The sequence below is a fragment of the Pan paniscus genome, chromosome 18 (assembly GCF_029289425.2).
Source record: "Pan paniscus chromosome 18, NHGRI_mPanPan1-v2.0_pri, whole genome shotgun sequence".
NCBI lineage: Eukaryota > Metazoa > Chordata > Mammalia > Primates > Hominidae > Pan > Pan paniscus.
The window spans coordinates 93,082,292-93,105,899 of record NC_073267.2 but is presented as its reverse complement, the minus strand read 5'-3'; the positions used below and the strand labels follow the sequence as shown (position 1 = coordinate 93,105,899).

The following is a 23,608-nucleotide window of genomic DNA, read 5'->3' as shown; positions in this document are numbered from 1 at the left end:
ACTTGCTGTAAAAATTTTATGTGATCTCTTCTCTCCATCTCCATAGCTGCCATGGTTTTCTCATGCCTAGAACACTGAAATGCCTTGTTTCCCTATTTCTCTCTCCACAGAATAGCACAAGTCATTTTTCAACAGTAAAATCATATCTATTTCCTTGCTTAAAACCACCCAAGGGCTTCCTACTAAGTTTAAAATGTAATCAAAATGTATGGAGTTCTAAGCCAGGGCTCTGCAAACTTTTTATTTGCAGAGGATCAGGTATTACATACTTTTGCCTCTGTGGAATATACAGTCTCTGTCCCAGCTACCCAATTCTACCAATATGGTGCGAAATCAGCCATAGTCAATACATGAATGAATGGGCACATTTGTATTCTAATAAAACTTTATTTAAAAAACAACAGGCAGAGAGACAGATTTGGCCCACGGCCCATAGTTTGTTGACTCATGCTCAGAAGGATCTTGCCCTTGCCCTTGCCCATCTCCCTGTCTCACCTGGTACTACTGTCCCTCAGGTCATTCCTGCCTCAGGTCTCTGCACTTCCTGGCCCCTGCGTCTGGAACATCCTTTCTCCATGCCTTTACGTGGTAGGCTCCTTTATTTCACTGGGCTCAGCTTCAACATCACCTCTTTAGAGAGGACTTTTCTTGACCTTATGTCAATAAAGTAATGTACCTTGTTTTATTTTATCCAAAACTTAAATTATATGGTTTATCCATTTTTGTTGGCACCTTTCTCCTCCCAGGAAGGTGGCAATGTCTTAAGAATAGAGTTCTAAATGGTCTTGGTCACTGCTATATCCCCAGCCCCTATAATATTCTCTGACTCATAGAAACTGCCCGATAAATACTTGTTGAATGAATTTACTGAGGAAATGGTTAAGAAAAATTGATTTGAAATAAGGATTTCCCTGAAATTATAAATGTTTAATGACATTTGGATCTGCCACTCTGTTTTACTCAGCTGCAGTGCTAAAAATTGCTGGGCTATTCACAGTGGATCCTTTGGTATCAGGGATGGGATCCAACGGCGCTGGTGAGCACGCTCTGTGCTAGGACAACTCAAGGACTTTTTCACTTTTGCTTTGCAGCTGCTCAACCGTCACCAATTTTCATTTTGGCTAGAAATTCCTGACAGGTTTATCTTTTCAAAAGACTGTAGAATGATCACTACATTTCTGAAGCTACAAATGCTCCTTTGCCCTGCTGCCACTTTAAACTATTATTTTAATTAAGTTACTCAATTAATTTTAATATTTTTACTTTTATTTTTAAATATTTGATACCACAAATCCTACCCTCTTCCAAATATAGAGTGATGGAAGGATGACTCCCAGCTTGGGCCTAAAATATTATATCCAAAAAACTAGTGGGCAGGGCTATTAAGCGTTTATTTTTACAAGGAAGTAATCAAAGTGAACCCAAGGGCCACATCTCCCCAGTTCACCCAGAATACAAAGGTCTAATGTGAATGATATGAGCACGGGTGATGGGCAGAGGAGAGGCAGATACATAGGCTAGTCCAGGAATAAGACTTCACGGTTAGAGAGGAGAGTGTTTCCGGAAACAATGGGGTGTCCATCTCTTGAGCTGATCTCCAGCCCCAGACATGCATGTGTGAATTTAGGGGGAGAGAGAGCTATAAATAAAAATGAAAAGAGTTGTTTTCATACTTATCCACATTAAAGAAGAAACATACAGTTCTGTTGGTTGGTTAGATACTCTTCTACCAGAATAAAGGGGTTCGGGCATTCTCTCCTGTCCCAGCAGATGCTTTGGTATCCAGCTCCCATGAGCCAGGAGCCAAGGGTCCTAACACGTGCAATGGTGCCCATCAGGGCGGGCCTGACATGTGCAATGGTGCCCATCAGGGTGGGGGCCTGGGATATGGAGGACGGAAATCCCAATGGCTATGACAAGGGAGCCGACTGCCTTGGTTCTGAGCCGGTGTGAGATATCACCAGAGGACCTTCAGACATAGGAGGAACTTGGCAAAGATTCCGTTTCTTTTTTATTTTTATAGATTTAACAGTGCAAGTGCAGTTTTGTTACACGGACATGTGGCACAGTGGTGAAGTCTTGGCTTTTAGTGTAACTATCACCTGAGTAACATATATTGTACTCATTAAGCAATTTCTCACACCTTACACCCTTGCCACACTTCCACCCTTCTGAGTCTCCAAGTTCTATTATTCCACACTCTATGTCCATGTGTACACCTGATTTAGCTCTGACTTATAAGTGAGAGCATGCAGTATTTGACTTTCTGAGTTATTTCACCAAAGATAATGTCATCCACTTGTTGCCAAAGCCATGATTTTATACTTTATATATTTATTTATTTTTTTTTTGAGACGGAGTCTCGCTCTATCGCCCAGGCTGGAGTGCAGTGTAACGATCTCGGTTCACTGTAAACTCTGCCTCCCGGGTTCATGCCATTCTCCCACCTCAGCATCTTGAGTAGCTGGGACTACAGGTGCCTGCCACAGCACCTGGCTAATTTTTTGTATTTTTAGTAGAGATGGGGTTTCACCGTGTTAGCCAGGATGGTCTCGATCTCCTGACCTCGTGATCCACCTGCCTCGGCCTCCCTAAGTGCTGGGATTATAGGCGTGAGCCACCGCACCTGGCTGATTTTATACTTTTATATGGCTGAATAGTATTCCATTGTTTGTGTGTATGTATGTATGGTGTGGTGATAAATACACGTAGTGATAACCATGAGTGCAGGTGTTTTTTTGATACAGTGGCTTCTTTTCCTTTGTGCAGGCACCCAGTAGCAGGACTGCTGGATTAAATGGTAGTTCTATTCTAAGTTTTTTGAGAACTATCCATACTCCTTTCCATACAGTTGTACTCCTTTACATTTCCACTAACAATGTATAAGCATTCCCTTTCCTCTTGAATGACTAGGTGGAGTCAATAGCTAGTGAAGTTCAGATAATACTTTTCATTCCATTTAGTTGTGAATTTTCCCTTTGGGAAATGGTCTCTGATTGGATTATGCAACTCCTTCATAAAATGTGTTTTATGGTCACCTAAACACATTTAAGGTGACCATAAAACACATTTACAGTGAATTGTACCATAATTCAAGTGCTGTCTCCAAGCTCAAGGGCTCTGCAGCATGTTAATGATGCCATCCCTGGGCAGCGCTTCTTCACTAAAATTCCAGTGATGACCTGAGGAAAGGGGCCAGTCTCAACCACTGCATTCCTCTGCCTCCACCACAATACCCAGCAAGGATTCCATAGCAAGACCATCCACAATCTACAAAACAGCTAGTGAAATGACCACAAAAACTTGTAGATACTGAGTGTCATCTGGAGAAACAAACAAAAATATCCATCAGTATATCTGTGTGTCAAAAGAAAGACTATTGTATCCTGCTGCATGAACAAGCTTAGCCAAGATACAGACTAAAATCCTCTGATTAGAAGCATCACCTGAATAGGGATCAAAACATAACAAGGCATATCCGCCGTCCCATTAATCCAGCTCATATAAATGTATCCTATAGAAATTGTCACAAACATAGGAAGAGATGAGCTCTCTTCTGCAGAATTGATGGAAGTGTAGAAAAGTGAAAACAACTTAAATCAATAGGAAATTGGTTAAGGATACGATGGTAGATCCAGACCCTAGCTGTTTGAAACAATGATGTTGCTTGATGTTTATTGATTTACAAAAATGTCCATAAGACCCTGAGGAGTGAAGAGAGAGATTTACGGAAAAGCACATAGAGCTCCCATTCTGTAAAACTGTGCACCTGCATCTTTCCGTGTAGAGATGCCAGGAGAGAACCCCAGAACTGCACTCACTAAAATGTCAACTACGGTTATCTCTGGATGGCGACACTGGGGAGTGACTGCATTTTCTTTCACTCGAAAAGAACAGAATTGCTTTATTTATTTTTTAAAAAATATATCTACCTAAGAAAAAAAAAAAAGAAATAGCCACATGCCTGATATTCCAGGAACACATAGGATTGGTTGGGGCAGTTGAGAATGGAGGAGCCTACAGCGTGAAAGTCTGAAAATACCAGCAAAAAAAAATTAACAGTCAATGGGTTGAAAAGCCACATCACAGTTACTGCAACAAGTAAAAAGGTAACCAAAAAAGGGACTTTACTACCAGGCCATAGCAACAACCTGAAGACCATCTGCTGAGCTAGGTGTCAAATATCAACTATCAACTATCCTAGCCATCTTTATATAGCTCAAGCTGTTTTGGAAAATAGCAACTTCCAAGCAAAGCTGAGCTCTCAGGATAGCCATTACTCCCAAAGGCCACTTGATCGGCTGGTTTTTTCTTATGTCTGGAATGGCTGGACGTGTTTAAAAATTAAAGGAACTGTGTCTTGAAAAGGAACTCAGGTGGATCCTGGAGGAAAAATTAAAGACAAAAACTCCCTACATCATCTCTTCAGAGCGGCCTTCTATCTCACTACAAGACTAGGTTTGGCCCCTCCTGAGATGAGCCTCCCATACAGCTATGTTGCAGCACTTGCCGCAATTTTCTTTCTTATTTACTGGATGCTATCCTCCCTCCTCAGCTATGAATACCAGGAGGGAACAAGCAGCACCTGCCAGGTCCAGCGTTGCACATTCAGAGCTTAGAATAGCGCCAGCACAGAGTAAATGCTTGCTAAGCATACTGGATGGAAAAAAAAATTAAAGGGACTAAGACAGGAAAGCGAGGGAGGGAAAGTGGCTGGGCTTTCAGAAGTTAGACAATGAGGACGTAACTGCTAATCTCTGCTTGTCTTCAACAGCCTCAAGAAGAAGGATCAGACATGCCTAAGCAATGTGCATCTTTCAGGACACAGAACGTGCACCTCTAGGTAAATGCCACATTCATCTTTGTCAGTCATGCAGTTTGGGAGCTAATTCTTTCCTTCTGTGACTTCTCACCACCTATCTTTCTCAAAGCTGCCCCACCCGTCCAGGGTGGGGGCTGCCATTCTCCCAGCTCCCCTGGCTGCCATTTGGGGTGGCTAAAAGCCAAGAGAGAGAACACAACCTACAGCCAGCTCCTGATGTTGTTGGAAGGCCGAGGCCTCAAGAGGACAGGATATTGGAGCTCATGGATCCCAGGTTGCCCTTGGGCACAGCTGGCTGCAAGTGCCTGGAAATTAAAGCCCTCCCTCCTTGGGGACAGCTTTGAACCGATGTCTCATTATCAGGCTTGGGGGAGTAGATATTCTAGCTACCTGCCCCTCAGCTGAGATAACTCTAACGTATGTGTTTAATGTCATTTCCTTGAGCTCCCCCAAAAGGATAAAACTGCAGTTACCGACTCTGGGAGCTAGTTTAATAATGCACCTCAAGGGCCAGGTGCAGTGACTCACACCTGTAATCCCAGCATTTGGGAGGCCAAGGTGGGCGGATAACCTGAGGTCAGGAGTGCAAGACCAGCCTGGCCAAAGTGGTGAAACCCCATCTCTATTAAAAATACAAAAATTAGCTGGGCGTGGTGGCAGGTGTCTGTAATCCCAGCTACTCGGGAGGCTGAGGCAGGAGAATTGCTTGAATCCAGGAGGCGCAGGTTGCAGTGAGCTGAGATCATACTATCGCACTCCAGCCTGGGCAAAAAGAGCAAAACTCCATCTCAATAATAATAATAATAATAATAATAATGCACCTCAAGTTGTCTGACTTCCTTTTCTGTACCTCACCTTACCTGGTATCTGTCCCTGTACCTCTCTCTCAGGCAAACCACAGGCCTCAATCTTCATCTCAGGGCCTGCTTCTGTGGGAGCCTGGCATGCCATTTCTCATGGTCAGCCATTCTCAAAGGTGCCCAGGAAACCACCGGAGGGCAAAACATCCATGAATTGATGCCAACAAGACATGATGGGGCCTAGGAATTAGTGCCCTCCAGGAATTTCAAGAGTTCTCACCCTCTACCCCCTACTCATGAACACCATGTCTTGGCCATCAGAAAACACCAAACTCACAGAGAGATCTAGTTGCCCTCAAGGAGCAGTCAGAGCCTTGGCTTGGGCCTCATAAATCAATGTCTGTGGCTCTGCAAAAGGAACAGCTGATGATCGGCAAAGTCAAAGACCATTATGTTCTGTTGATCTTCCTTCATCCAGGAATGATTCACCAAAACAATACCCTGGAGTTTAGTGCTGAGCAGCCAGAATGGTCTCCTGTCTGCACATACAGATAAATATGGGTGACCTTCCTTTGTGATAGATTGGTGCCGAGGGCATTTGAACACACGGGGACATGAAAATGACGCGTGGTTTGCTGGAAGATGAATTTGTCTTCACACAACTCATGTGTCTCTTTGCTTTACCTTTGCTAAAGGGTACTCTTACAGAATACAAATATTAACTGCACTGTTAACAATACAAAGGCATTCATTGTACATTTACTATTCCCTAAGCACTGGGTGAAGCATGTTGTCTCACTGAATCCTCACATATACTTCTCTAAGGTAGCTACTGTTATATTCTATCCCCATTTGCAGAGGCTCCTAGAAGGTTCAGTAACTTGCCCAATATCACACCGTGTTAAATAGCTGAGCACAGCGTCAAACACAGCTCTAGGCTACAATGCTGTGAGCAGGAACAGCCACATAATTTGTGACGCTCAGTGTAAAATGAAAATGCAGACACCTTGTTCAACAATTATTAAGAATTTCAACATGGTGACAGCAGAACACTAAACCAAGCCCCAGGCCCTTCTGAGCATGGGACCCTTCTGTTCCCTGGGCTGTGTGAGACCACAAAGGCTGTGCCCCATGAAGCTGCCTTTGGTTATGTAGGCTCAGAAAAAAGTGACATGAGTGGTGACAAAGGTCTCAACACTTAACACCGTTGAACCCTAGAGGTGATTCAATGGGCCTGGCTATTTCATCAGAAGAACTAGTCATTTTCTGTGAGGATCTAAATCAGTTCATCTGATAGAACTGCACAAATGCTTCCCCCAGCTGGGCCTGCAAAGAGTCTGTGGTGTAAAACATGGAAACAAGAGAGCAGACCCAGTGGGTCAGGTGGCTCTTAGGTTTCATTTTTTTCCTAGATGGAGTCTTTCTCTGTCGCCCAGGCTGGAGTGCAGTGGCGTGATCTTGGCTCACTGCAACTTCCGCCTCCTGGGTTCAAGCAATTCTCCTGCCTCAGCCTCCTGACTAGCTGGGATTACAGGCACCCACCACCGCACCTGGCTAATTTTTGTTTTTTTCGTAGCGATGGGGTTTCACCACATTGTCCAGGCTGGTCTCCAACTCCTGACCTCAAGATTCACACACCTCAGCCTCCCAAAGTACTGGGATTACAGGCTTGAGCCACTCCACCCAGCTGGTTCTTGGGTTTCTTGTAGCTCACACAAGGCCCAGGAAGAAATGCGGGCTATTGTAGACAGACCCGGACTAGTCTTTTGAGCATGATGCCAGTGCAGATGTGGCCAGAATTTGCAGAGAATTAAGGCAGATGTGGCAGCCTCTTACCAGCTAAATAATCAACCATTCACCAAATTTTGAAGCTGGAGACGTAGACACTGATTGTGCCTTTTCCCCAGCCAGGTAACTTTGTAAAGTTCCTGAGCCTCTTTGATGTTCGGTTTTCTCATCTGTAAGATAAGGATAGTGGTAGCTACCTCTCAGGGCAGGAAGTGGGATCATGGATGAAATGATATTGTACATATATGGCTGCTGGCACACAGTAAGTACTCGACGCAGTGCTATGATACCTGATGGCTGTGTTCACCATGAATTCAGTGGGACAGGTGAAAGAGCATATGATTTGAAGGCAGGTTATGCACTGACTCCCATCTTTTATTTGTGAGAGCATGGAAAAGTCATGGAACTCTTTCCAGAGTCAGCCCCCAACCCCAACCCCTACCCCCACCCAAACCCCACCCCTACCCCCACCCTTACTCCCAGTGGGTGTCGAATAATTTCTACAACACATGGGATCCTATGAGCCACAGATGAGCAGAGCATAATGGAAATACAAGAGGCGATCATTTTTATAGCCAGTTAGGGTTTGTTATTACTTGTAAACGATTTAAGTTGAAGAAGAGGTTGGAAAGAGGATACCGTCTTCTTCATCAGATTCCCACTGGCCTCATGAATGCTTCAGGGGCCATCTTGCCTGAAACTCTCTTACAGGGTGCTAAGTAATCTAAGTGGCTTTTTGTTTGAAAGTCTTTTGCAACATTTCCACATTCTGGATCCCAAATCTGACTGATTCTATTTCACTGCGTGCTTTATAGTCCAACCCAGAGGGTGCTGAGAAAGAAAACAATGAATCCATACAGACACCTGAGTCTTTATGTATTTTTATAGGATAATACCAATCATAAATAGATATTTGAGGTGGTTTATGTTTTGCTGGAGAACTGTCTCTAACTGAATAACTCTGTGATTTAAGAAATTCAATGTGCATAAAGAACTCTACCTAAAAAATACACAAAAAACATACATAAAAAATACACAAAATAACATGTGCATAAAGAATTCAATGTACAAAAAGAACTCTTTCTTCAAAAAATATTACATGTATATACATGTATCAAAAAATATTACATGTATCTGAAATTCTTTTCTAAACTTTAAGGACAGGCACAGTGGGAGGAAAATTGGACACCATCTAATCATATACACACATAATATACAAAGACATGTGCAAGCTCACAGCCATCCCGAATGTAAGCACTGTCATTTACATTTAGAACACTTTTCCAGCCCATCTGAATTCTAGTCACTGACTCATGGGGCCCGAGTACCACAGATAGCAATTGGGAATCATTTTTCTGTTCTGCTCAAACTTTGGCCTCTTTAATCGCTTTCCTCATTGGTTCTCCAAATGTGTTCTGCACATCAGCTCGCTTAAGAAGATTTCTGTAAACATCAAACCGAAATTCTAGGGTGTTTCTCACCAGAAGCCATCTTTCCATCAAAAGCAGCTCACAGAGAGGGGCCACGTGGATTGTCTGCCCTAAAGTGACCTGACCTCCCTTCACCTGCCCTCTCTCCTTCTCTCCAGACCTGTCATTGCTCCTCTGCCCTCTGCCTCCAGCACTCCCCTAAACACCCTCCAGCACACACGCAGTGCATTTGCTTTCATTTTTACGGAGCGCATTTAAAACTGGGAAGGAAGAGGGTCGCTCTTGCCCTTGGGGGATCTGATGCAGTGCATAAAGACCCAGCTCCTTGAAGCTGACGGGAGGTTTTAGGCATCTTGCATACAATTATCCACCTGGTTGTCTGGGAAGTTTACCATGGCAACATTTCCAGAGCCTCATGTATCTACATGTCACTGATAGATCCCATCAATTCAGAAAAGGGGGAAAAATAGTAAAAGCCGCTCTCACCTCCTGTCTGGTCTGACGAATCACTATTTTACCTATTTGGGCATAATCTAGGAGTATCATGATACTCTTAATATCATACTCTTAATATGGTGTTTTTTTCACTCAAGTGTATTTTAAAGTTGAAAATCAAAGTGAGCCGAAGAGGAATTTTTCTGTTTTATTCTTTCATTTTCTCAAGCATTATACTTAGGAGTGACTTCAGCTGCTGGCTGTGGGATACTTTAATTTGTATGTATTGGGGCAAAAAAGGAAGCTCTAAATTCTAAAACCGTCCCTGATAGAAAGGTTAAACATGGGAAAAGATAGCGGGAGCTCTATAGTAACCTTGAGTGACTTCTATAACAGTAGGCACATGCATTTACGCATTTCCAGAGAGAGATATCAAACATCCTCCTTTTGGTCCTCTGACTGAAGACAAAAGATTTCTTCATGCACATCTTCTAAGGGAAGGGAAGAAGTCCTACCTATTTTACTAAAATAGTTCTTATTAAAAGGCCACTGTGAAAAGAAAGAACTGAGGAGTTTGTAATGGGGACCCAATTCTCATCAAAGCCCTGCTATAGCACAAAGTTTAGCCTTGGACTTTCACAAAGGTAAGCTGGATATTTACATGGTGCCCAACATCAGCCATGCCTTAGAGACTTAGATGGCAGTCATCCTTGGAGGATGATCTTCAGAGACAATGAAAGAGATTTCCGTAGCTTGCAACACCTCGGTCAAGCTTCGCACTTTAGCTTTCCAACCTGGCTTCTACGCAGGGAAGTAATAAGTCGACGCTGATACAAGCTGACAAGTTGGAACAGCCATAAGACAGTCCCTAGAATCCACAAAGATCATAGTGTGCCTCTTTCCAAGCCATTATGCTAAAGGTAAGCCAATGTGACATACCTGTGGGTGACCCTTCCATGACGTGGCCGATGTAGGGGCCTTCCCGAAAGATCGGTCGGTTGTCATTCTGATCAATCACAATGACTTCCAGAGGCACCGGCCCCTCGAGAGTTTTGCCGTTGACATCAGTGGTCTCCACAAATAGCTATTTGAGCAAAGAGATTGGGGGAGAAAGAAGATATTAATTCATTATGAAAATTCAAATAAGGTTCTCTAGAGAAAGTAGGTTATATCGACAATTTTATGAGCCCTTGGCAATATTGAAATTTTGGTCTCAGAGGATAGTCACTGGGACTAGAATAGAAATTGAACATTCCAGAATAAAAGGCAAAGATCAGTTCACTTTAGATCCCCCTTGGGAAATTTACAATTAATTCATCAAATCTGCAAAGAAAGTTAAAACAAAACAAAAAAACTCAAAACATAAACAGTCATAGCCAAGAAATTAAGCTTATATCATTTCTGTTTTCCCAATATCATTATGCTTAAAAGGAATGTTATGCTAATAAAAATAATTGACTAAGCAGTTATGAACCAAGTACATTAAGAGATAACCAAAAGTGTTTATGGCAATCTTTTAGGAGAAAGTCAGGTCAGTATTTGTTGGAGGCTTTCCTCAGGCTAGGAACTCAGAATTTGCAGGGGGCCTGAATGAGACCTCGGGATTCCTGCCCACCAGGCTGTTTACAATTTCGGAGGATTTCACAACACCATGAATCACTTCCATAGGGAACTACTTTCAGATCTCAATGAAGAAGGAAGCATAAAAAAAAACTTTTTTGTTTGTCTTGGAAACGAAGCATTATGCCATGGCATTTCCAGTGAATCACGGGGACCTTATGCGCACATTTTCTGTGCTTAATTCAACCTTGATTTAACTCAGCCATAAGAGTAATACTTCCCCTTGGATACAAGTGTTGGTCCCTGCATAGCAGTATTTTGGTCAGAAAAGGGCATCTGCATTTGGAATCCTAGTACAACTCTTCCCTATCTGTGTGACCTTGAGCAAGACACTGGATCTCAGTTTTCTCATCTGTAAGTGGGGTTAACAAAAACACTCATTATTAGGAATAATAACAAACACTTAACCAGGGCTTACTTTAGCTCTATACTATATTATCTCACTTGATTCTCATAACAACCCTTTGGATCTTTTTACAGAGGAGAGAATGAAAGCAAAGAGAAGATAAATGGTGGAGTCCAGATTTGACCTTGGGAAGTCTGCCTCCAGAGCTCACTTTTTTAACCACTATAAACAATATTTCTAAAGCATTTAAATATGGTGTATCATATAATATGTCTCAAGAATATTAACCGCTGCTATTGTTGCTACAGTTATTATCAATACTATTGTCAAAAAAGAGCCCAAATTAGAAAAATGAAAGACAAACATTCTTGTTATAAATCAGTAGAGTCACATCCCACCTGATGGTATTGTAAACCAGTATAATCCTTTCCAAAAGCATGGCAAAATTCAACAGAAACCACGAAAGACTCATACTTTTGTTCCGTTTTTATACCACTCCTGATCCTATATAAGTTTGCACTACATATTTGGAACTATTCACTGCATTGTTATTTCTCAAAATAAAATTACACTGGCATCTGCCTGAACATCCAGTGGAAGGGAACTAGTTGAAGGGATGTTTGTGTAACAACATATTACAATACAATAATTTTTAAACTTTATTGATCTACTTAGAATATTGAGTAAAATACACAAAATAACATGAGCATCATCATACATGACATACAAATATGGATAGAATTTGAAGGCAGTGAGCAAAATGAAAGCAGGTATGTGTGGGTAGATAATTTTTTAATTTTTTTCTTTAAGATTACTTCATTCTTTTACCAGCAAGTTCACACACAGACATACATACTTGATTTCTGGGGCAGATAAAATAATGCATGTAATAAGAAAAAATTAAATGAACAGAGCCTCGTAATATCTGCACACAAAGGAGATCTCACAGAGAGTGAAATTTTATGCTTTTATTTTTTTTTAAGCTATTATGAGAATAGTGCTAACAAAGGAAATCAATCAAAATAAAGCTTTGAGGCAATTTTATGTAATAACATAGGTCTGGTTTTTCATCTTCCCAAAATAGCCAAGGACTTGACTTTAACTCAACCAAAAAAAAAACAAAAAAGCAAAAAAACAAAAAAACCCACAGAAACAAAAAAACACTGTGCCTAAAGACAACAAATATCTTGGATCTGAATCCTAAGATTCTACATTCTATAAGACTTGGCCAGTATCATAAGCTACAAGTAGGATAGGTAATCAGAATTCACATTTGCCAAATATTCAAATATGCTGAAACTGGGAAGGGCAGACAACAGATCCATCTTAACACAATGGAAAGAAAGACAGAAACTAAGGAGACACCATTGATTAGGATAAATACAGAATGTGGAGCTGAATCTCAGAAAACCAATTATGCAAATAGACAATCCAATGGTATTTTATTATACAAAACTAATCAGAGTTTGACTCAGACTTTTCAGAGGACAATAATATCAACAGAAATCAAGACCTTTGGAACGGTCTCTAAAAACAGGGAAGGGCTGTTAAGTGGGATTTTAAAGTTAATTTAATAAAAATTATTTGAGGACCCACTACATGTCAGCCATCATGCTGAACACCCTGGTATCCAGTGGTTAGCAGAAAAGATACCCCAGCATGGAGAGACAGGTGATGAACAAGAGAAAAAGATATGAACAAGATAATTTCAGTCACAGATGAGGGCTATGAAGGATATGAGACAGGTTTGAATACGAAAGCTTCACTACCCAATACTGTAGCTGCTAGCCACATATGGCTATTGCAATTTACATTTATTAAAATGAAAAAACTCAGTACTCCAGTCAAACTAGGAACGTTTTGAGTGGTCAGTAGCCACATGCAGGTAGTAGCTACCATATTAGACAACACAGATGTAGAACATTTCCAACACTGGGTAGAGTATGATTGACAAAGTGTGTGTGTGTGTGTGTGTGTGTGTGTGTGTGTGTGTGTGTGTGTGGCAGGGGGCACCTATTCAAAATAAATGGTGGAGAAAACCTTATTGCTGAGGGAATGTTTCAGCTGAGGCTTGAATGACAAGAAAGTGGAAAGAGATAGCCATACAAAACACATGGAAAATGATTTCTAGACAGCAGGAATAGCAATAGCAGACTCTGAGGTAAGGATGAACTTGGAACTAATTGGAACTAATTTAGGAGTGGGGAATGGTATAAGATCAAGTCAAAGAATTAGGACTCTGCTCAGCTCCAAATGGAGTAAGTTAAGGCTTATGTCCGTACAAGAGTTTTTGCATAGAACAATCTAAACCAAGTGAAGAATGAAGACATTTTCTTCCTATGAGTCCCTGGGAAGGCAGAGATGAGAAAGAAGTATATCATGCTTGATCCCCACAGAGGAAAACATAGTAGACTGAATAAAATATATAATAGGAAATGTTTGTGTTTTATGGAGAGGTTCATCCAGTTTTAAAATCATCTTATTAATGATGTGGATGAAAATTAAGCACATGCATATGCATGAGGAAGTTGTTAGTAAATACAGCCTTATCCACCCAATCACATACCGTAACAAAATCTGACATTCCCGTGAGTTTTCATCACTGTTCTCATACGAAGGTCAGACCCACAGTTAGCAACTGCCAAACTTTCTGAAGTCAGGCTCTTGAATTCCACCGCATCCTCCAGTATCAGAGAATAAATGTTCAACAACATTCTTGCCTGCCTTCTTTCTTCCTAATTGAAATACCCAAAGCACACAAAACCTTAGTTTGAAAAGACTGGAATAATGCTTGTTTCCTTTGAATTACATGATAGATTCAAGTGGCTGTGTTTGGGTTCTAAAAACAAAACAACCTCATACGCATTCAAAGGGAGGCATTCTGATGCTTGTTCTTTATGTTAGAAGTGAGATGCCACTTGGTAGAAACCTACTGTGAGAAAAACAAATAGGTAGGCACGGCAGAAGGCAATGAAATACTTGCTCAAAGGAAATGGAAACCATCCAGCCCCTCATTGCCTACTTCAAGACCACCCCTTCAGACATGAGGATTTCTATTCTTAGATTCAATGGTTGACCTGCATGGGAATAACAAGGTGTGATATTAAAAAAAAGTCCACTGTGGAGGCAGATGAGATGGGCACTCAATAAATGACAGCTAGAAACAGTTATCCAATGTTGCAGGATTTTAATAACTAATTCCATAGTAGGTAGCCTGAACTCCGAGCAATTACACATTTGACCAATGTCTGTGCTGTGTGTTCTAGTACCTTGCTATTCAAACGTCAGTCTCCAAGCCAGCAGCATTGGCATCCCCCAGGAGCTGGTTAGAAATGCAGGCTCCTCGGTCCTGCCTAGATCCTACAGAGGAAACCCAATTTAACATTGTTTCTAGAGAATTCGGGTGCACATTACTGTTTGAGTGATGTTGTACTGAGACACAGGGGTTGGAGATGGAAATCCAAGGGTCTTGTGGAATATGGGAACTGTATTCCCAGGTTCAGCTATAGGAAAATAAATAAGCTCCAAACAGGAGGCTGAGTCTTGCCACCTGCTAGGAATTTCACTGTGTGGCTGTTGGACTCATTCATCACTCCCAAGTACACAGGCCAGGAAGACAGATGTTTGTAGGTCTATCTGGAGCAGCACGCACATGCGCACATACACACACACACACACACTCAGATGCAGGCAGACATATGTACATGTACCACAGACACAGCACACACATACAAATATACACATACATTTCCCATAAACATCAATTTTTTCCAATGTCCTTCTAATCTTCAACTGTGCATGCTGAATGCTTAAAAATCATATTTTGTCTGATCACTTTTTGAGAAGCTGTCAAATACAAAAGTAGAAGGAAATTGGTTATTAATTGAAAAGTGAAACACTGCAGAAAACAAAGTAAAATGGAGAGGTCCCAGAGATGGGAAAGGTCACAGAGAATGGTGATGAGTGTTGGGGGACCCTGTATTGCCTTAGCCTTGGTGTGATTTTTGGACCCCAACAGAATTATTTTCCTCCATTGAGATGAAATATCCCAGGGAGGAGTAACTCATTCAGCTTTATCATAGTGGGCCTATGGATCATCCAGGGAACTGGGTAAAATCAGATTCTTTAGGAATTTATGTTTAAACCAGCACTTGGAGAGATTCTAGTGCTAGTGGTTTCCTGCTCACACTGTGGAAAGCTTGGCTGATCATGGGAGGGAGATCCAGATGCCACCTGCACTGGTGGGAGAGGTGGAGGGGAGAATTGCTGGAGGTGGGGGACATCTGTGAAAGGCTGAGTGGAGGGCTTTAAGGAGCTGTGGAAAGAGCACTGGACCTGGATTCAGGAGACCTGATACTGAATCCTGCTGACACACCAGATGCGGGCCCTGAGCAGAGCATGCACCTCTCCGTATCCTGGTTTTTGTGTTATTAATAAGAGCCCACCATGGTGACTTTGCAGGATCTTGGTGCAGATTAACTAAAATAACACATGAAAGTGTCTGATACAAAGCTGGTAGGTCTGAACCCAAATATTACTCCCCAGTTTTTAGGGGCCCAGCTTTATCCTTTCCTAGAGAGGGCAAAACTATTTTACATTTATAATAACTTAATTAAAATATTATTGACATCATTGGAGGCAAGGATTTTTGAGCAACCAGAAAGTATGATAAATACAGTTGCATGTTTATCGCTTTGCTCTAAATATTGTCTAGAGGATGGCCCCTCTCTCAGGGATCAAGGAAGAAGAAACTCACGAGTCATTCTCTTCCTCAAATGAAACCTTCTCTTCTATCAGCAGCCACTCTATCAACACACCCTGCCCACATCCATTGTTTCACTTCCTGAATGTCCCCTTTTCTCTCCATCCCCCTCAACACTCCTTGAGATTAGCTTCTGTCACTTCTCACCAGGGCTACTGTGCAAGGCGCCCTGTGGGTCTTCCTGCACAGCCATGACTGCCTGCCACCATCTGTTTTCTATAGGGCTTCCAGGGTGTCTTTGTCAATGTTTATTGATTTATGTCACCCTCTATTGGATACCTTTCAATGGTTTCTCATCACTCTTAGGAAAAACAGCAAATGCCTTTGCTTTGACAAATCTTTCTATAATCTGGCTACAGCCCACTTCCTCACACTCATTTCATGTTACAAGGAATCCCTCTTGTTCCTTATTATCCAGTTACACTCATCTTTTTTCAGTTCTTCCAACTCATCACATCCTTTCTTGCAGGTATTTTTACATACAACCCTCCTACCAACCATGGGTTTCCTACCTACGCTTCCTTGCTGCCGCTATTCATCCTTCAGATCTTGGCCCAAATATCAAGAAGAGCCTCCCTTACTCCTCCAGAACAGCTACGGTGTCCCTGGCTTACATTCCCATGGCGTCAGCCTCCTTGCTTTGTAACACTTCCCATGGGTTATTACCTATTGGTGTGATAATTCAATTTACATCTACCTCTCTGTCTGGCCCCATGAGGACGGGAGTTTATTAGCAAATCCTGAAGCTTGGACCCAATGCCTGGTGCCAAACAGGTAGCTGATATGATATTGACTGCAGAGAGCCCTCTTTGGAAGGGGCAATGCCTCTTTAAGAGACTGGAATCCAAAGTTTTGGCCTGAGCTCTGGCCATCTGTCCTTTCTCTCCATCTCTGGCATATTACAGCTGACAGTTGGTCTGACTCCATGGACTGTAGGCTGGTGGACTCTGTAGCCTTAATTGATGAACAAGAATCCCAGTGGTAAACAATATCAGAGTACATTAAACTGATTACTTGTTTCTTTTTTTTTTAAAAAGAAGAGGACTAACATTGATTTGGTGTCCCATACAGGTCTGGCCTTTTTTGCACTGTCTCATTTGGCTTAAAACAATCTGAACAAATACTCATCGCAGCAAAGAAATTTAAGGACCTGGTCCATGGTGCCAAAGTTGATTTGTCATCAGCCTGAACTCAAACTTAGGTCCGATTGTAACATTCACATTCCCCTCACTGTGCTCACACTTGCTGAATGTTTTTGCATGGACTCCCTTACATTTTTTTTGTTTCATTATCTTTACTAAGCTATTTACTTAGTAGCTTTGCTTTACATTGATTGCTACTTTTTACTCTTGCCTCATTTGTGGCAAAATCATCCATGAATTGAGGAGCTTAATGAGTTTCTTATATATTTTTATTAATACACATGAAGCTACACATTAAACCACACAATGAGGGTCTGTATATTATGTAGCATCCTGCCACAAACTAAAGGCTGGGAAACATTATAGTATCAGCCTAGCTACCACATAGTTCCTTCCATGACACTACACACTTTCTGAAAAGCAAAAAAAAAAAAAAAAAAAAAAAAAAAAAACGCTTGTCAATTTAATTCTCAAATGACAACAGTGAATAATATGGTGAGGGAGACAGAGGATGCAAATCACCTCTAATTTGTTTAAAGCAAAAATACTTTATCCAAGGGTGGAGACACTAAGATACTGCCTGAATATTTTCTGTACTTCAAGGGGGCATGGTAGATGGGCACTAAGTTGTTAGCCCTGATCTTCTGAGTCCTGAGAATGGGAGGAAAAAAGGGGCTCAACTCCTGAAATGGAGAAGGAGGTAAAGAAAAACCACAGGAACCAGAAGGGAAGCTAAGTTGGAGAGCAGTTTCAGCCTTGAGTTTAGGGCCCTGTTGTACACCCTTCCTGGCATCCCAGCACCTGGGTTCCTCTACTCTCTTTCCATACTGTGGGGGGATGGGTGAGCAGGTATCCAGTAGAAATGTGAACCATCAAGTCACAGTATGCAAAACAATGATTCTTCAAGCCATTTAATTCACCATACTAATAGGAATTGGCTGTACGTAAAATGCTTTGAAAAGAATCCCTTAAAAATGCAAGAACATAATGAACCAAATTACAAAGCCTGCGTGACCTTCAGCTTCATGGCGAACTATCAACACCTTGCCCTTCATTTGAGTCATCCTCTCATCTTCAGCCATGAAAGACACAATTTAGTCCGACAAAATTTGACACTGAGATCTTACCCAAAGGGATGTACTGATGAAAAACAAAATGTGTTACAAGGTTTCTTGTGTGAAGGCCAAAATGCAGAAGCTGGCGCTTAAAAGCCAATATTTTTTGTAATATGAGATGACCCAAGCAACACATGCAAAATCTAGATCAACAGAATCAGAAACAAAGCATGACACACAGTCCATGGACTTATGAGTCATTCCGAAGAGAAATGATTTAGAAAACAGTATGATGACCTCTTTAACTCTGATGATTCTTCTTTGGGCAAAGTATGCAAATAAAGCAAAACACACACACACACAGAGCTTTTTGAGATGATATAGTTCAACACTCGATCAACGGATTGTGTGTGCACAGGATTTTCAGATGTAAGTTTTCAAATCACACAGAATCAAAACACACAGTAGTTACATCTCTAACGCAATGTGACTCAGTTTCTATTTTGCAGACAGATAAGATCTCTCTCACCTGAATAAGTATTTTCCCTCCAAATTACCTCTCTGGGGCACTAAAACGTTTTTTAGCGTAGATGCTGCCACTGCCATTATCTCTGGAATACCTCTTCAGAAACTTATATTGGAACCCGTTTATAAGTCACAAACAAGAAGGAATCTCATTGCTTTCATTCCAAATTTCTTTCTTTTTTTTTTTTTTTTTTTTTTTGAGATGGAGTCTTGCTCTGTCACCCAGGCTGGAGTACAGTGGCGTGATCTTGGTTCATTGCAATCTCTGCCTCCCAGGTTCAAGCGATTCTCCTGTCTCAGCCTCCTGAGTAGCTGCGATTACAGATATGTACCACTACCCCTGGCAAATTTTTGTATTTTTAGCAGAGACGGGGTTTCACCATATTGGTCAGGCTGGTCTCGAACTCCTGACCTCAGGTGATCCAACCACCTCAGGCACCCAAAGTGCTGAGATTACAGGTGTGAGCTACCATGCCCGGCCCCAAATATCTAGTAATAGAATATAGCTGTAGGGCTGTAGCAGGACAAGCCGCAGACAAAAGTCCTCAGACACCGAGTTAAAGAAGGAAGGGGTTTATTCAGCCGGGGGCATCGGCAAGATTCCTGTCTCAAGAGCCAACCCCCCCAAGTGAGCAATTCCTGTCCCTTTTAAGGGCTCACAACTCTAAGGGGGTGCACGTGAGAGGGTCGTGATCGATTGAGCAAGCAGGGGGTACGTGACTGGGGTCTGCATGCACCGGTAATTAGATCGGAACAAAACAGGATAGGGATTTTCACAGTGCTTTTCTATACAATTTCTGTAACCTATATGTAACATAACTGATTAGGTCAGGGGTCAATCTTTAACTACAAGGCCCAGGGTGTGGCACTGGGCCGTCTGCTTGTGGATTTCATTTCTGCCTTTTAGTTTTTACTTTTTCTTTCTTTGGAGGCAGAAATTGGGCATAAGACAATATGAGGGATGGTCTCCTCCCTTAGGCCAAGAAACATAAAATGATCACTGGAAGCTCACTACATGCAAGCAGGGATGTACGAGGCTTAACACTGCCATCTCTCCAGCTAAACATGACTGTAAGTTCAGACAAAGGAACTGTGTGTGTGTGTGACTCACACAAAACCTTGAAATGCACATGAAAAATAACATGCCAGCATTTGCCCCCAGATAAAGAAAAGTTAAGAGCCAGTAATTGTTAAGGGTACAGTGACACAAACACAAGGATCACCGTAGTGGAATCTCAACTTGATACAATCTTCCTGGAAGGCAGTCTGAAAGTATGTCTCAAGAACCTCAGAGATGTTCAAAGCTTAAAAAAAAATTCTGCAGAGATTCCATGGAAATAAGCCCACAAAGATTTTTGTGTCAGTATGCTATATTGTTTATTTATAACAGATAATCTTGCAAGGTAGAGTGTGATTGGAAGATTTTTTAAGTGATATTTTCCACCATGGATACAATGTTTGTTGTGATAAGACAGGAAATGATAACATTAATCCTAACCGAGTTTATTAATGTGACACTTACATTGCCCTAACTTTTTACACCTGAGTCCTTATATATGAATATATTATCAATTCATGTACAGGCTTGGTAGGCAGACTTAGATGAGAATATACTCACGGTCCAATTGAATCATCACGATGTGTGGGTAAGAGTACTCTATCTAGATATCCTTTCTAAAATTTAGTGCCTTAAACAAAGACATATTGATAAATCTTTTCATGAAGTTTCGGTCTACAATTCTCATACTCTCTCCACCTCCCAAATTAAGGTTGCCAATGGAATTAAGGTTGCTGATCAGCTGGCTTTAAAACAGAGATTGGGCCAGGTATGGTGGCTCATGCCTGTAATCTCAGCACTTTGGAGGGCTAAGGCAGGAGGATTCATTGAACCCAGGAGTTTGAGACCAGCCTGAGCAATGTGGAGAGACTGCCATCTCTGTATTTTTTTTTTTTAAACTAGCCAGGAGTGGCGGTGCATGCCTGTACTCCCAGCTACTCAGGAGGGTGAGGTAGGAGGATCACTTGAGCCCGGAAGGTTGAAGCTGCAGGGAGCTGTGATTGTACAACTGCACTCTAGCCTAGGTGACAGAGGGAGATTCTGTGTGTGTGTGTGTGTGTGTGTGTGTGTGTGTGTGTGAGACAGAGAGAGAGAGAGACAAAGAGAGAGAGAGAGAAGGAGAAAGGGAGATAGGGAGAGAGGGGGGAGAGAGAGGGAGAGAGAGAGAGAGACAGAGAGAAAGGAGGAAGAAAGAGAGAAACAGAGAGAGAGAGAGAGACAGACAGACAGACAGAAAGACTAGCGTGACTTATATGGCATCTGGCTAGGCCCAATATAATCATGAGTCGTTAAGAGGGAGGAAGAAGCCAAGGTCAGAGTGAGGGGATATGAGAAGGACATGAACAGCTGTTGCTGGCTTTGAGGATGGAGAAAGGTACCATGAGGCCAGGAATGTGCGTGGCCTTTAGAAGCTAGAAAAGGCAAGGAAATGGGTTTTTCCCCAAGAGCTTCCAGGAGTGAAGGCAGCCCTGCGGACACCTTGATATTAGCCCTGACACATGTTGGATTCTCAGCTTACAGAACTGCAAGATAAGATTTGTGTTGTTTTGAGTCACTGTGTGGTAATTTACTACAGCAGCCATAGGACATTAATACAGTGGCCACATAATTTATTATCCAAACCGGAATCTTCTTAGAATAAAAGTAGGTACCATTAACAATGAAGCCAAAACAACAGGTGCAAACCAAAGCTGTCCTGGGCAAACTGGGTCATGTGATCATGCTCTCTTACTAAGAAACTTCAGCTTTCCAGGTTTTAGTTTCCACCATAGCAACATATGGTGTTTAGAATACCACTCTCGGTTTTATTGTTAAAGAAATAAAAAGATAAATGAGCATGTGTACACACAAATTCCCAGCAAGTACAAATACTAAACAAAGCTTTGTTAGACCTTAGCGGGAGTATGGTGACCTTGGAATGCCATCTTCCTGGCAACATCACCACCAGCCAGAGCCTCGTCACAGGTCAAGATTTCAAAGGTAGTCCAAAGAGCAGCACCCTGACAGTCTCCCAGAAGAGCAGGGGGAGGCTGGGCAATCTGAGAGAGGTGCCAATCATCCCCATAGGACCACCCCCGCTCCGTAAGGAAATCAGTCATTCCCAGTAGATCTTTATGTAGAAACCTGCAAATGTGGATGCAGTATACTAGATTCAATTCCTATTTGTCAGCCATTATTCCTTTGAAATTGCTTTTCTATTACCGTAATCCAGGTTTCTCTCTGACACCAATAACTTGCATTTCAAGCTATTTTTCTTAGTTTTATTTCACTTATTCAAGTTAAATGTCATTACGGACCAACTCCTAGAGAGTTCCCAGGGAAAAGACATTTTAAGCTCTTTGTAACATTCCTCCACCTTCATTAATCCCCCCCTTGACAGACTGGATGTGGTGTTTATATCTCCTTATAAAAACGATCAAAGGGGCGATAAAAGTTTCCTACTTGTTAGGTTATTAATTAAAGATCTTGATACTATTATCAAATGTTCTTTGAAAATTCTGCTCTGCTTAAAGGTACAGTATTTCCTTTATGAATTTGAAATTTTACTTTAAAATTTTTGTTTCATCAAACATAATGAAAACATTTTTTCTTATGTGTATGCATGCTCACAATCACACTAGACTTTCAGGGCATTCTTAAACATTTAACTTTTGAAGTAACTTTAATTATGTGGAAGAAATCTATGCAGATATTCAAAATAATTTTATGTAAGCAGCTTGAGTAAAGTCCTAGCGAATATCCTCTGCCTCAAGAGGTGACACAGGCTAAAAATTTTAATTGGTTCAAGTAGAATTTATATAACTCATGGATGGTGGAATTATGCCAGATCTATTAAGGATATGTACAAGGGTTAAGGGGATTTTTGTGCAAAGATGGGAAATATAATACTTTAGAAAACAAAGCCAGCAGAGAGAAATTACTGGGAATTGTATTTTTACGTGCCCTTTTTCCTTTCCTAATGTGAAATTCAGAGAAATAGAAATAAATGCAAGACTTTTTTTTAAGTTTACAGTTTTAAAGTCATTTTGTTAAGTAAGTGTTAAAATGTGTTTTATCAAACATGATGTTCTTAAAAAAATTAGGGTTGATACATACAAATTTAAAGTATAGTCTAATGAATTCCAGATGGATTAAAGTATTAGGAGGAATAAAGTCATTGAATATTTAAGTAATACAGGGGAGAAGGCATTTCTAAGCCAGCATTAGAGCTCTAATTTATTGCGTGAATTTCTGACAGATTAAACTACTGAAATGCAGGTTTTACAACTAAAATATTATATGAAAATAAACAGAAAACTGTAAAAAATATTTGCATCACATATATTTATAGCATGTTATATATTGTAACAATTTATAAAATTGTTACAATAATTAGAAAAAGTTCATAGTGTTTAACAGACTTATGAGGAAATAAACTCTCATATATTATCAATTACATGAAAAATCTTTCCGAAATGCAATTTGTTAACACCCATCACAAGCTTTGAAAATTTCACTTGTAGAAATTTAGCCTGATATGTGCATATGTGGTTGCATGGGTATGTGTGTAGCAACATGTATACTCATTACAATATTGCTTAAAGATACAAAAAACTACAATCAACACAATGTTATACAAGATTGATGAAAGAAACTATGGTATCTGTAGAAAGTAGAACACTGCATTGCAGACACACTTTAGAGAATGTAAAAATATACTAATGGTATAGTATGCATGTTAAGAAGTACAAATTCTGACTAAAATTAGTGTATACATAATGCAATTTTTAAAAAATAAAGGCATTCCACTATCAAGATTATGCTAAAATATTAACAGTGGTTTTAT

The 23,608-nt window shown here is 41.0% G+C and overlaps 1 protein-coding gene across 3 annotated transcripts in view; it reads right to left on the bottom strand.

Annotated features, from left to right (window-relative positions):
- Positions 1 to 23,608, bottom strand: part of CDH13 (cadherin 13) — a 1,163,636-nt gene that overhangs the window by 435,688 nt on the left and 704,340 nt on the right. For all 3 annotated transcript variants that reach the window (XM_003820879.5, XM_063597784.1, XM_003820881.5), the window contains one exon: positions 10,215 to 10,359. In XM_003820879.5, the coding sequence (XP_003820927.1) occupies positions 10,215 to 10,359 (145 nt within the window). The remainder of the gene's footprint in view (positions 1 to 10,214; positions 10,360 to 23,608) is intronic.